The 14,904-nt window shown below is 41.7% G+C and overlaps 1 protein-coding gene across 2 annotated transcripts in view; it reads left to right on the forward strand.

Annotated features, from left to right (window-relative positions):
* The first annotated feature begins 265 nt into the window (after positions 1 to 265).
* The window catches only part of pappa2 (pappalysin 2), a 79,915-nt gene continuing 65,276 nt past the window's right edge, over positions 266 to 14,904 (forward strand). Inside the window, exons 1-5 of one of the 2 annotated variants that reach the window (XM_044219827.1) lie at positions 266 to 2,242; positions 2,369 to 2,444; positions 7,318 to 7,550; positions 8,153 to 8,380; positions 8,525 to 9,123. In XM_044219827.1, the coding sequence (XP_044075762.1) occupies positions 1,469 to 2,242; positions 2,369 to 2,444; positions 7,318 to 7,550; positions 8,153 to 8,380; positions 8,525 to 9,123 (1,910 nt within the window). In that variant the 5' untranslated portion in view covers positions 266 to 1,468. Of the gene's footprint in view, positions 2,445 to 7,317; positions 7,551 to 8,152; positions 8,381 to 8,524; positions 9,124 to 14,904 lie in introns of both variants that reach the window. The other variant, XM_044219826.1, reaches the window with a different exon arrangement.

The raw sequence follows: 14,904 nt of genomic DNA on the forward strand, positions 1-14,904 counted from the left end.
ATACTTTTATTTTACTTAAGGATCTGAATACTTCTTCCACCACTGGCGATGGATGGATAGATGGATAAGGTCAGGACAAGAAAAATAAATACATAAATTAACTTTACAACCCCTTTCCTGTCGCCCCACTGCATCAAAGGGACGCACAGCACAGGACTGGGCACGGGAATGAGGAGAGAAGAGGATTTCCCTTGTAAAACACAAAAACACAAGTGTGAGGCAAGGGAAGGACGCACCCCCCTGTACCACCTCCACCACACTTCCCCTACCGGTGATGTCAGGGCGGGCAGGGGCTCCCTGATAAAAAAAAAAACAAAAAACCTTTGGACTCAAAAGAATGAGAGAGGGAGAGAGAGAGAGAGAGAGGGAGAGAGAGAGAGATGGAGGAGTGAATGGAGGAGGAAATTACTACTACTGCATGGACCGGTGCAGAGGAGCAGCAAGTCACTCTCTGAAGCGCACACAGACGCACAACAAAACCAAGAGGAGCTGACGCGCAGACGCCGAACCATGATTTAACGGACTAATATTTTTGTCCTCTCTCAGAAATTAAGCTTCTGCTCAACAAGTAGGATAGCTATTTTAGGGCTGCCACTTTGCACTGCACTTCAGTTTGCCTCTGGAGTGACTTTGTCTTTTTTTTTTTTTATTACTCTGATTCCACCTTGCAGCTATATTTTGGAACAGGACGCACTAACTCATGCCGCAATGGTCAGGTAAAAAGAAATTCGAGGCTTTGTGCAAAGTCACTGAGGAGTGAAATAATCTGATTTCACCTGATTTATTCATGCAAATTAAATACATTTTTTTTTAAACAAAGGAAACTGCATCCACATTTTCCTCAGCAATAAAATAATTTGTTTCTGGTCATTTCAAATTTGAAATCAACCTGGTGACGTTTAAAAATTGACTCTTTAACTCATGGGCTTACTGAAACGCAAACCGAATAGTTGGACGTTTTTTCTACCTGCAAACGGAAAGAAAGTGCCAGAGGTTACAGATTTTGCAGACAGCCTATAGGTTACATGAGTGGAAAGGAGTGTGGAGACCCACTGCAGCTGCGCCAAGAAAGGATTTAGATTAACTTCGCTGTAGATCTGATTGTTTTGTGTGATTCAAGAGTGTAAAACTTCTGCTTTATTCAAAATCGATATCAAACATATACCAACAACCTCAATATGCAATAAGTCTATGTGAGAACTTTTGAATGTGACATCCTCTTTATTAGTTTGATCCCTTTGGAATGCACTGATAGTTTATATTTGATTTCTCTCCAAATTAGTTTACCAAAATAGGTTAATTTTAAATTACAAACCAGGCAACCTAAACAGCCCTTTCTTTATTTCTGGGTAAATGTGCGCAAATAAATCTAATAACCACAGTCTGGTGGCAGACTTTTAAGAGCCAAAATCTTTCCCCCCATTTATTTTCAACAAATCCCGCTAAGTACATTCCCTAACCTGAGAAAATGCTGTTGATCAGACTATTGGCTCTCTTCCTCGTCCTCATCACTAACACGTGGCTGCTCAACCCGGTTCGCTCCGATGCACTCGGCCGGTATAAACGCGCCATGGCCCGGCGGGCAGACCGTGAGCTCTCCAGGCTAGCAGGTGAACCCTGCACCGTCTCCGGTGTCTGGAGGTCCCGGCGGCAAACCCGCTCCCTCTCCCCGTCACAACACCGCCCTCCAGCGGCCCGTCCGAGGACGCACACGAGCCGGAGAAAGCTGTACGCTGTAAAGAGCGCTGCTGCGGTTTGTGCAGGAGGGTGCAGGTTTGACACCGGGGTGTACCGGGTCGCTCCGGCGGGGGAGGATAAGGGAGGCTGGGGCGACAAAGAGGATGTGGCGGTGGGAGCGGGGGACGAATATGTTACATTGCCCGGGCGGTTCTATGAGAAACGCTCCACAAATGACGGGAGAGACCCAAATTATGTCACACAACAGCCGCGGATGTCTTTGCTTAAAGACGCCGGTCAGACCGTCTCATCTTCGGACCACGCGCAGTCCCCACGCGGCTCCCGCTCCAGGTTCACCCGCAACATCGACGGGACGTTTCCTTACGAGGAAGAGGGCAACTCCAGTTGGGAGAAAGTTTTCCCCGACAGCTCGACAGATTCCAGGGGGCTCCAGGTCCTGTACAGGCTGCAACAGGGAGCTGGAGACCAGCAGTCGACCGGGACCCTGGAGGACGCTACCGAGGACTACTCCGGTGAAGTGGAGGAGGCGGATCCGCCGGTGAGCCTGCCCGTCGGCAGCTCCTCACCCTGGGGGAGCCCCGTGCCTAGGGTGCCCCCTTCCTGGATGACCGCCCTGTACTTCAGCGGGCGTCGGGAGCAGCTAAAGGTGAAGCCGGCTGCAGGGGTGGAGCTGCCGAGGGCCAAGTTCAGCCTGGAGCTGTGGGTGAAGCCTGAGGGAGGGCAGAGCAACCCTGCAGTCATAGCAGGTGGGTGAAAACTCATCATGTCTGCATCACTGTCATCTCACAAAAGTTTCCCACTGAGAGCTGGTTCCCCCGTGGTCACACACTGAGTTGGGGTTAGATGCCCCATGGCAGTAGTAGGGGAATACATTCATTTGGCATAGTCTGTGGAGTTGAAGTGTCAGTTTACTAGTCTCAAACTCTAGCCTTGACCCCTCTGCCTGGTCGTTCTGCTTGTGTATTTATCTGTTCCAGGATATTTATATCACCTTCCTGTTGGTTGACATGTCTGCTTGCCTGCTATTGCTTGTTCTCTCAAACTCTGTTTAGGTAGCCTAGATTTCATTCTGATACACAAGACTTAAGGTGCTGTATGTTGTTGCAAATAGCTTGTGACAGCTATACTATATCTAGTAACCCTAGCAGCATTTGATTTTCTCTCATTACATTTCCAAGAAAAAGATACTGGTCTCAGGAGGCTGGTTTTCACGACAGAGGTCAAATAGAGTTTATCCAGGGTTTACTCTGTTGCAGAAATTACAGTGATCAGGAATACATTGTGATAATGACGTTCAGTGCTGAGACAATTAGATGAGACTCCTTGAGTTGATTGACAGAAAATTAATCACCAGTTTTGATAATCAATTAATCATTCAAGTCATTTATCAGGCAAAATCACCAAACATTCTCTGGTTTCAGCTTCTCAAATGTAAGGATTTGCTCAGTTTTATATGATGGATTTATATGATTGTAAATTCAATATGTTTGCGTTTTGGACTGTAGGGTGAACACAACAAGAAATTGGAAGATGCATTGGGCTCTGGGAATTTGTGATGGACATATTCTATTCTCTTCTGAAGCCCTAATGGCATTTACAATTGTCAGTCATGATCATCAGCTACCATTGACGACATAGATATATCAAATGCAAGACAGGTGCGCTTCCGAGTAGAGCTACACCGATTAATCAGCTAGACCGATATATCGGCTGATATAAGCTCATTCCAGATATATCAGTATCAATGTATGTGTTGGCCGATAAGCACCAAGAAATTGTAGTACAGAAATGCCAAAGTACATTTTTGAGGTAATTTAGAAACAGTGTCACCATTACATAGTTGAGAGCAATAACAAATGTACTTTTCAACTGTAAAATGTCCCGCTCAGTATGTATCTTGGTCACAATTTAAAAAAAATCTAAGGGATCTCTATCAAGAATGTTTGTTATGTGTTTATGTTAAAAAATAGGATATGCACTTATGAACTCAAAAACACAGTTCACCACGGTTACGTAACTTAGTACCTCCCCTGCACACCTGATGATGATAGCTTATTCTCTATAAAAGGAGGATACCACTCTTGTGGTGCTCTGATTAAGGCTTCTTTGCCGAATTGTGCCAGCATAAGAAATAAAATGGTAAACTGAGGCTTTGGTATTTTTTGTGTGTGTTTTTCCCCAGTTCATAAGTTATGTTGGTATAATTTGTCCGTGACCATTTCCATATATACGCATGAACGTAAAAGTGGTGTTTAAGTTTTTCTCAAATTTAAGCCTAATTATACATACATTGTTTACAACCAAACATCCATGTGCACTCAAATGACCAAATTAAAGACAAAACAATAATAAGCACAGCAACAAAAAGCATGCCCTCGTTGCCCTGGCTTGATCCCCCAACCTAACTCATCCTACCCCAGTTTAACCTCTTAACCTTGGCATTTTTTAGGTTCTGGTTCCACCCCTGCTGACAATACTAATAATTATGAAGACTATAATGGGATAATAATACTGACAATAATGATGCAATTATAATGAGTATGATGGGATAATGTTACTGACAAAGATAATGTGATTATGATGACAGTGTTATCTGCAGTGATGATAAATATGATTATTATGATGAGGGTGAACATATTGATGTCTTGATGAAGATGCTCATTATTATTATTATTACATTATTAATGATAATGGTGATGTTTAAATGCTACTCCTTTCAAGCCCCAGTGCTGTATTGTGAAGTGCATCAAATAGCCATTCAACCAAGATCCGCAGGTGATAAATACAGGTGATCCTGTAATAAAAGTGTTAAGACTAAGCTAATAACTTCCACAATATTCTATAATGAGTTATTTGATCACAATAAAATAGTTTTTAAGCCATTTTTTTGTCACAAGAAATGAAACTGTATTTTCATTCTAGACACAGACTCTAAATAAGTAAGTGGTTACATAACTGTGTAAATTCCCAGGGTGTGTTTCATTGAGTCTCTCTCCTCATAGTTAACCTGACTGTTTTCATTGATTCTGAGCAGAGATTGCAGACACACTGATCTTATCTTCATTCAACCAGACTGTTCACATGAAGATGAACGTTACTGTTTTTCCAACAAGCCAGCATCAGGAATGTTACATCTGAAAAGCTGCACATTTGACCGAACAACACATACATCAAACAAATTGAAGAGGATAAAAGCGCTACGGTGCAGCACCACAGCTGTCCATATAGTGAGAGAGACCACAAACTGTTACGTCCACTCACATTTACCCTGATCAAAGATCCGAATCCATTACTCAACTTTTTTCCCCCTCATTGCTTCCTTATGTGAGGGCGGCATTTTGTGGCATGGGCCTTTCTCTTTGTAGTGCCCTGAAGGAATCTGACCAGTACAGTGAAAAACAAACTCCTGTTGTTTCTGACATGATATTTACATTGATTTGACTTCTAATCTAAGTGATGATCTATTTGTTTGTATATTTCATCCTTTATTGTTATGTTACTGTATGTGTTGCAGAATCTTGAGATGGTCGACAAACAATGTAATGATGACACTGATTCTACATTTCCTTAGGTGCTGCATTATTGTGGGATGCATAATGTATTTAGTTATTTTACTGCATTTTAACAACATTTATGGCAATACCAATGGGTTAACTAATTACGTATTGGCTGATAATAATTACCAATATTGGGCAATATATTGGTATGGTTCTAGCAAATTCAACAAGAGCGCAATGCTGTACAAGGTTAAAATAGCTATATACTGTGGTTTATGTTTCAATTTGCAATGCCATCTATGAGAAAAAGAATAGCTACATAATTAAGTGTATGACATGATGCATCATAAAAAAGATAAATGACTTTTAGATTAAGATTGCATATCTTATTTTTCCAGATTTGGTGATAACTATGGCATTTAAATTACATTTAGTAGCCTACACTTGTACACATGTAGCATTTTAAAGCTGCACCAATCAATAGTTTTATATTATAGTTTTATAACAATGATCAAATGACTATGTGTAATGTAAAGGGGGTTCCTCGTAGTAACAAACCAACAGAGAATTATCCCCCAACTCTGCCGTTTCCCTCAGCTCTACAGAGCATTTTAGTGTCTTTGAGCTCATTGTTTTGGTTTTCTGGCCCACAACTTTGCTGGTTTGGTTCACTCTCGCCGCTCTCATCAACCTTGTTTTCAGCCGCAGTAGGCATTCTTTTCAGCCAAGAAGCTCTGACCAGCACAAAACAGCTGACAAACAAAGTTAGCGACTAGCTGGTGAATGCAGTGGAGCATTTAGCAGCTAAAGAGCCAGATATTTCCTTAAAGCGTTGGTGGAAGCCGAAACAGAGTTAAAAGAAGAGTGAATATTGGACTTACATTGCCAGAAACAAGACGCCAAGTGAATGCTAATGTTGCTGTCTGTCTGCTAATTGTGTAAATAGCTAATTGTTTGCTTACATGTTTGCCATAACAACTTTAGAAAGTGATATTATGCCAATGTTGTGTTTTAGGCTAGTTTTGCTGCTCCCAAGTGTCCCAAAAAATGCAGCTTTTAAACATCAGTACCTAATTGACTTCAATATTATAATTATGGTAAACAAGTGAGACCACGGTGGAGATGAATGGTAGCCTTGAACTAATGTGTGTGGTAGCACATATATCTCACAACATCAAGACCACATTTCCCATAAACTCATTTGTTTCCTGTTGCAAACAAAATGTTGTCAATTTTTGGCAGTATTTTTTCACCATGACCATCTGCTGTTGCAGGAAACACTGAAAACGTAAGTTCGCCCTCCTCCTGTTGTGTGCTGTTAAATAATGTGCCAACAGCATACTGTACACTTCCCACAAAATTACCTTGTGATACAGATTTGCCAATGCAATGTATGTAAAGGTTGACGTTTTGTCTCCCAACATATGAGTTGATGATTTATTGATGATTAAGTGCAATATGTAGCACCTTTAGCATGTCATGTGTTACTGTAGATATGCATAGACTGATACAAATGTATTTGTGTACATTTGGTAGTACAGTACATACAGTTCTAATCTAATTCACTTGGGTAAGCTATAGCCTCCTAACTGCTGCTTTCTTTAACTGAATTACCATGAAACTGGCTCACCTCCTTGGGGATATTTTGCTACAATTGCCCACTTTACACACAAGCATGTAAGCATATACACATGCACACACATACAGCGTTGAGGAGGGTGAAGGGGTTCCCTGACCCTTCGCTGTCCCAGTGTTAGACATCTGGGGAGCAGATGTGAATTTGTGTGTGTCTGTTGCAACAGCAGATGGAAATATCAGGGCCTTGCCTTGGCTGAGTGAAATACTTCCGTCCTCCTTCCCCTCTGTGTTCTCTCTCGCTGTCTCTGACTATGTCTATTCTATTTCTCTGTCTTACTCTCTCTTTCTGTGTGTCCGCCTCTCTCGCTCTCTCTCTCTCTCTCTCTCTCTCTCTCTCTCTCTGTTGTCCTTTATCCACAGGACTGTAATCACTTGGAAAGATTGCTTGTTTGTGTGTTTATTTATTAATTTTCATGAGGGCAATGGCCATTTGTAAATTTGCTGTCCTTTGACTTTACTTTTCCCCATTTCCCCTTTGCTATAGGTGTATTTGACAACTGTTCCCATTCACTGAGTGAGAAGGGCTGGTCGGTAGGCATCCGCACTGTGGAACCTGGCAGCACCAAAGACGCACGGTTCTACTTCACGCTTCGCACAGACCGAGCCCTGAAATCCACCACTGTCTATAGCCACCAACAGTACCGAGCCAATGCCTGGACTCACCTGATGGCCACTTACAGCGGCCACAACATGGCCCTGTATGTTGATGGAGCTAAGGTGTGTGGTTTTAGTGCATGGTTGAACTTTGGTTCACAGTTTGGTTGAGTTTGGTCATTTACTTCTTCACTTTCAACTTGTTGATCACTGAAATACAGTGACAGTACTCTGACAAAGCAATCCCAACTCAAAGTTCACTTACTAGCTTTTTACGTTTCCAGTTTTAATTTTTCATTTTAAATTAAATTTTTGGGTAACAGATCTGATGTTTGAACGTAAACACCCATGAACAATCCATCATCAAGCATCATAATTTTGACATGCAAGCAGTTGTATTTTTTTGTCTTTTGAAAAAGGACAGGACACCTGATGAATATGTAGGCAATTGTAGTGTCAGCCAATCAGAGTATTTGGGGAATAGAGTGAATATGTAATATGTCTTAATTTTGTCGACACCCACCAGATGGAGAACTTCTTAAGTGACATTGCCCCAACATTGGCAGCTTAAAACCTGTGATACTTAATGCTAATATGTTTTTTTCAAAAGTCTAATGAAATTAGACCATCAATCATCATTATGTTCATAACATAATGAAATGGAAAGCCGTTTGTTTCTGCTTCTCCTCTCTTGGCTGTCGTTTGTCCCTTGCTTTTCCTCTCAGGTGGGACAGAGCAGTCTCCAGTCTGGGAATCTCTACAGTCCCTTCATGAAGACGTGCAGAACCCTCTTCCTCGGCAGAAACCAATCAGATCAAGGACACAGCTTCAGGGGCCATATAGGGGGTGTGGTCTTGTGGGCCCATGCCCGCTCTCATGAGGACCTGCTGAAGCGGCCACTGCAAATTGACAAAAGCGAGCCACTCTTGGCGATGTGGGCTGACTTCACTAATGTAACCGACTATATTTAATTTCTAGAGTTTCAGTTGTTCAGTCTTTGCAGTCATCATATTAGACAATTTTTATATATTGTAATTGGATTGGAAAAAGTATTCAAGTTGAGTTAAATATTGTTGGATTTTGCTTCTAACTTTGAGGTGGAACAGCTATGGACTCCATCCAAAGTTGGCCTCCATCCAACCATCATCACCACTCCTGTCCCGGAACAAGAACTTGTCTCCTCGTTCCTGCCACCACCTTGCGGCCTGACACAATGCGACAACACCGACATCATCTTTGGCTACAACAACAACTGGCAGCTCCGTGCCCCCAAGCGAGTTCGCTACCGGATTGTCAACCTCTCTAATGACGATGGTGGAAACCCCACTGTGACGCAAGCCCAGATCCAGCTCCAGAACCGGGCTCTAATTGAGGCCTTTCGCCCTTACAACATCAGCTTGGATCTGAGTGTGCACACAGTCAGAAACTCCAGCCTCCGACAACGGTTTATCTTAAGCAATTGTCGAATTGGGAAAATTGGGAACCGCCAATGTGACCCTGAGTGCGACCATCCAAGGACGGGCCACGATGGAGGGGACTGCCTTAGACTGGGGCCCTGCTACAACTGGAAGAGACAGGATGGAGTTTGTAACATGGAGTGTAACAGTATACACTATGACTACGATGATGGAGACTGCTGTGACCCGGAGGTCACCGACATCCTCAAGACCTGCTTCGATCCTGAGTCCCCTGACAGGTGAGGTTAATAGAGAAAAGTCATGTCATTCTCACCACTTTGCTGTTAAGTTTCTCTTTTTGGCTGAACCACAGCAAAGCAGGGGCCAGCCCTCTAAATGCGAAGGTCTGTCTGTGAGTGAGTGAGGGATGAAGTTACACCATTGATTGGTCGAGTGTTGGAGTTTTCCCATTGGCCGTTGCTCTTTCGGAATGAATAGGCGCAAATGTCAGTTACGTAACTACCGATTGTATGAGTAGAGTCACAGATCTTTAAGGCTATCGCTAGTGGGTTGATGCCTTGCTCGCACAGCACTGAAGACATTTAGTCTACGCCCACTTTCTACGTGGGGCCCACCTTGGTCTCATCTTGTGTATAAGTTTAGCTGAGACCTGACAATCAGCTCCCAAAAACAGCTTTTTCTTCAGCTAGTTAAAGGAACCAGTGGGGCCCATAGCTTAGAGGGCTGTACCTTTACTAATAGAATCTGGAGTTATGGTATGTAACTAACGTATTATTTCGTATAGGCTTCGCCCTCTAAGGTCATCGCTAGTAGGATGAGAGTGAAGCAGGATGTGGTCCATGCCCCACTGGGTCCATCCGGTAGCCATAAGCACAAACACACACCCACTTCACGAGAAACCAATCACCAGTCCATACCTCACCAATGCTCACAGTGCAATGGCGCATCACAAAAGGATTGCTTGCAGCTGCTAAACCTGCATTAATACGACAAAAAGAAACCATGTAATTCTCAAAGCACCCACAAAGAGTGAACTGCACCCCTAACTGCGCTGCCAAGCAAATAGCTTCTTGGTGCTCCGGTGCTATTTGCAGGTATGTAAATTAGGTAATATGCAATTTGGCACAAAATTGGCCTATGCAAATGAGCCTCATTGAAAAACAAGGTCATATTCACAAACACCAGCGCTAATAGCCATACGCAGTTAGCATGGCAGCAGTGATTGTAGCCTGGCGTAGCAATAGCGCACAGCACATAGACAGTACCTGATATTCACCATGAGGGAATGAAACTGGAAAACAACATAAAAGCTGTTGCTGCGATAAGCGGAGACGATGGCTACGCACAGTAACAGTCCAGCAGAGAGCAGAGTAAGAGAGAAAACAGCTCTCCATTCGCCCAGAGGCATGAGGGAGAGCGTACAGTTAAAGCACCACAAATAACAATCATTCCACACAGAGTGAGTCATAGAAAAACGAGAGACATCCCGCAGATAGAAACAAAGAGCAGGGGGAGTTATTAGATAATTAGAATAGTTATAATTATTAATAGAATACGTTATCTTTCAAATCAAACATCTTAAGATATGAGTGGGAAGTATTGTTCTTGCTACTGCAATTATAACATTTTTGTTGGCTCAAATGTAGCTTAACCATGTTATGTGATATTCTTATGTGATGTTCAGTACACTTTAAGCACAAATATTACTGGGGCCACTACAGAAAATTGCAGATGAACATTTAATATCCAGGAATTCACATTATAGACACTACCACTGACTATCTGTGTAACAATTTGGTCACAATATAACACACTGACCATACACGGTCCAGCCATATACTAGGTTTCGACCTAGTCTTGTTAACAGAAATACTGTCAAATGTATTTACTTATTATTTACAATTGCTCTAACGTGTAGTGGTTTTTCAATTGCTGTAAAGATACTGTGAATGAAACTGGAACCACTGGAAGACTTTTAATGTGACACGTGCAGGAAGTGTTGAGTTTCAGTAACAGTACTGTAGCTTAGCTGTGATCTCAAAAGAAGGCAAAACGGATAATAAAATTAGGAACAAAAGCCTATTTTTTCTTTGCTCTTGAGGTAAATAAGGGACCATGGTTATGGTCATTTATGGTCATCCAAATTCTAGTTATTATTATATTTAAAGAATTGCAGTATCAAAGGTGGAATTAAAATAGCAATGATCATCTTTGTCCATGAATGAAAAAGACACATTAGTTAACAAAAAGGGACTCAGGGTCTTATTATTTCTGTCAGTCTGGGGCAACTGTGGCTTAGTGGTAGAGCGGGTCGTCCACCAATCGGAAGGTCAGCGGTTCGGCTTCCGGCTTCCCCCAGCCCACATGTCGAAGTGTCCTTGGGCAAGACACTGAACCCCAAATTGCTCCAGAGGGCTGTGCCTTCGGTGTGTGAATGATTAGTTACTTTTGCCATCGCTGAATGAATGGTGTTAATGTGATATGTAGTTGAAGCGCTTTGAGTAGTCAGAAAGGCACTATATAGGTACAGTCCATTTATTTAAGTAAATCGTTTTCAGGCGGAGGTTGTTGCTAGTCACACACATTTTATTGAATGGCCTATATATAGTGGATATGGATCAGTTTAGACAGGCGGAAAATGTAAAAGGCTATATTGTTGGAGAGAGACAGTACAGAAAGCACCAGGGGGAGAGATATTTCAGCCGGTGAGAACAACATGTTTTTCCAGAGGCAAGAAGTCTCTGAGCATAAATGGCCACTAATAAGACTATTTCTCCCCATGTGGTGAATATCTGCCTTTGCACGCTGCAGTGCTAGACGAGGGCTGTGTAGTGAACAGCTCAACATGCTACATCTTCAAATTGGTACTCTCACTTTCCCCAGTGGTTTTAGAGAGAGCTCTGTGAAGCGGGGATGGTGGGTTAAGAGGCCAAAGTACACACTTATTTTTACTAAACAACTCGAGCGGCAGCCCGCTGCCTTCCATTTGGTCTGACAGACAGGCTCATGCAGAGTTCCAAATAGCTTGCATGAAGTCTCGCCATGAAGTCGTCAGCCCAGGTTCTTAAAGACCTGATCCTTAATCCAAATTGTAACCACAAGCTTTACACTGGGCCACTGGGAAACAGAACATGGGAACAACAGTTGTTTTTTTTAAATGCTAGATTTTTAGTGCTTGATGTCTGGAGTGGACAGAGTGTGACAGCTTAACACAATGATGTATCAATGTTTTTTAAACCAGAGGAATAGCTATTTTTTCCATTTATATTTCGGTCAAATGGACCTCTCTTTACCAATTTGCAAGATTTGTTATTACAATGCCTCGTGCCAAATCCCAACCTTTTAACTAAAGCAAAGATACAAAGTAGAAATTTCCATCTTCATATCGCTTAACGACCCATGTGGTATATGTAATAAAGTACTTATTCAGATTAAAAGCCATCTTAATAATAAACTGCACTGCATATTTATGTAATACTTACCATTAACAACATACTGTATGTATGGCTTCATTTGGAATAAAAGAGTAAAATAACATAGAGCACTAAATTGACTTGGTGCTTACTGCACTATTCCACAAGTGGTAAAAAGTATTGAACTTTTTCAAAGTTTAGGTCGCAAATAGAATGGATGGTAAATGGTAAAATGTAGATGATTCAAAATCACAAATTACAACTTTGGCATTTAATTAATGACTAACTCCTGATTCCTTTAGTTTCAAATCATGTTTATTATTAACAAACAAAAGAAACTGAAGGACACAGGGCCAACAAGAACGAAAAAGGGTATGAGAAGACAAAAAACATTCTATGAACTATGGACTATGAATAAAGGACAGACAAAGCTTACATGTTACCATTGGCAGATGGCTAGACACATAGGGAAAAAGTTTATTTAACAGTAGGAAAATGCCTACTGTTAAATGAATAAATGATCAAATACTAACAGAATATTATTGATATTTATTGATATTTTCGTTCTGACCAATTAGGAACTGGTACCAATGTAAGACCGGTTCTTGGTACCCATCCTCTGTTACAATTTCAAATATATATATATATATATATATATATATATATATATGTATAAGTGACTGTTGGGTTATGTGATACAAACTTGAGCAAGTAGGAATAAAATTTTGCGGAGTTGGGGAGTAACGATGCTACATGTAGCGACGCTACTGATTTAGCTAGATTTTTGTTGCTTCTTCACTTTCCTTATCAAAAACACAAGGTGCCCTTGAGCTAGGCACTTAACATCCCACTGTGTCAGTGGCCAACTCAAGAAGACAAGTTGAATTGGACAGCTCCAAATGGCCAACAGTAGGAGACTACTGTGCAGCCTGCACAGTGTGAATTTGTGCAGCTGTGTGACTGTGAAACAGGCTGGAAAAGAACATGGTGCTTGGTTGACTCTCCCTGGAAGACGCAGGTTAAAGTTAGGTAAAAAAAAAAAAAAAAAAAAAAAAAAAAAAGTTGGCTTGCATGTCTGTGGTCTCATTGTTTGACCATATGCAGGACGTTCTTCAAGTGTATCATAAGTCAATGTTAATTTATGTTGTCCAGTCATGAGCTTGGTGAGTTAGACACCACAAGGCAGACAGGAAAAAATTTGGTTTGGTAGTTGTTATGGTCAGATGTTCCCTCTCCTCAGCTTGAGCGCTCTACCCTGCAGAGAGGAGATGGACACAAAAAAAAAAGAATTTAAAAAGTTGGACAGCAGACAGCACTCTGCTCTGTTGTTTTGCATAAACAGGGGTCTGGTCCTTTGACCTCAATTATATAAAATGCTTAATGATTTATTCTAGATTTAATTTGATGGTTATTGAAAAGCATATTCCAAAGACCAAATAAAAATATATCCACCACACTTACCTTTGGGTAATAATTAGAATCCGTTTTTGTGTCATATATGAGAGTGAATCTGAAAGATCAATGTAATGTGTTGATGTTGATGTTGATGTGAGCATGCTTTTATAAATCATGCCGCTGGATTAGATATGGTTTTGTGCCAAATTGTTTTACATAAATACATCGTTCATAAATAAGGCCTCTGCTGTCCAATTTTGAAAGCAAAACTCAAAAGTCACAGTAAGACTTTACTTCTATGCAGTGATGTAACGCTTACCAGAGTTCCTGTCTATAAGCCCTTGACCCTCCACTAAAAACAACATGAACAGCCAATATACAGGAGACCAGAGTGTCATAGTGTAGGTCTTCTGGAGAGGTCCTGACCCCAGCTTGTTGAAAATGCTTATGTGTGTGAGTACTTCGACATGCCTGCATACATGTGTGCGTGTCTATCCCTGGATCCCAACTTGCAACTTTCTCAGGCAGAGAGAGAATTAATGTGAGGATGACATTTTGCTGGCATTTGTGGAGCACTGAACCATTTTTATGTTTGGGATCTGGGTTTTTGATATCTGCCCTCCCCCTTCTCTCTGAGCTCATGGCCAGGTATTCAGATTGTGGGACCCTATATGTGTGCAGCTGCTGCTGGCCAGTACAGGACCAGAGGTTTTGGAAGCCAGCTGCTGTCACGACACAAATTTGTTGTCAAGAGCCAGTTCTAGAGCGATGGCCAGGTACACCGCATATTCTGGCAATAAAATAAAGAAAAGAGAGCGGGAAGGGGAAATACAGAGAGAGAGAAGCAAGGGTGGAGAGGGAGTGATGGGGTGGTGGGGGACATCATGTCCATTTATGCTGAGACACATGTCCAGGATTGGCTAACATTTTTTGGTTAGTAAATCCTGGACAGTGCACTTGTGTGCAAAGCGCTCCAGGCAACTCCCCAGAAAGAACAGTCCTGTTCCAACCTTGTTTGACGCTTTACATGCACGTGAATCTCAAATTTTATTCTGGTCAAATTTTATTATGGTCATGTTTTATTCACTAATAAAAACATTGCTGCAAAGTTTCCCAGAACAGTGAATGCAGCTCTACATCTGAATGAGATTTTTGATTCACTTCTGTCTCATATTTGATCCATTGATGTTGCCAGCCTTATGCCTGCCTTGTGCTATCTAAGTTAGTGAGCATGTAAGCTTGCAAGGCCAT

The sequence above is a fragment of the Siniperca chuatsi genome, linkage group LG13 (assembly GCF_020085105.1).
Source record: "Siniperca chuatsi isolate FFG_IHB_CAS linkage group LG13, ASM2008510v1, whole genome shotgun sequence".
Taxonomy (NCBI): domain Eukaryota; kingdom Metazoa; phylum Chordata; class Actinopteri; order Centrarchiformes; family Sinipercidae; genus Siniperca; species Siniperca chuatsi.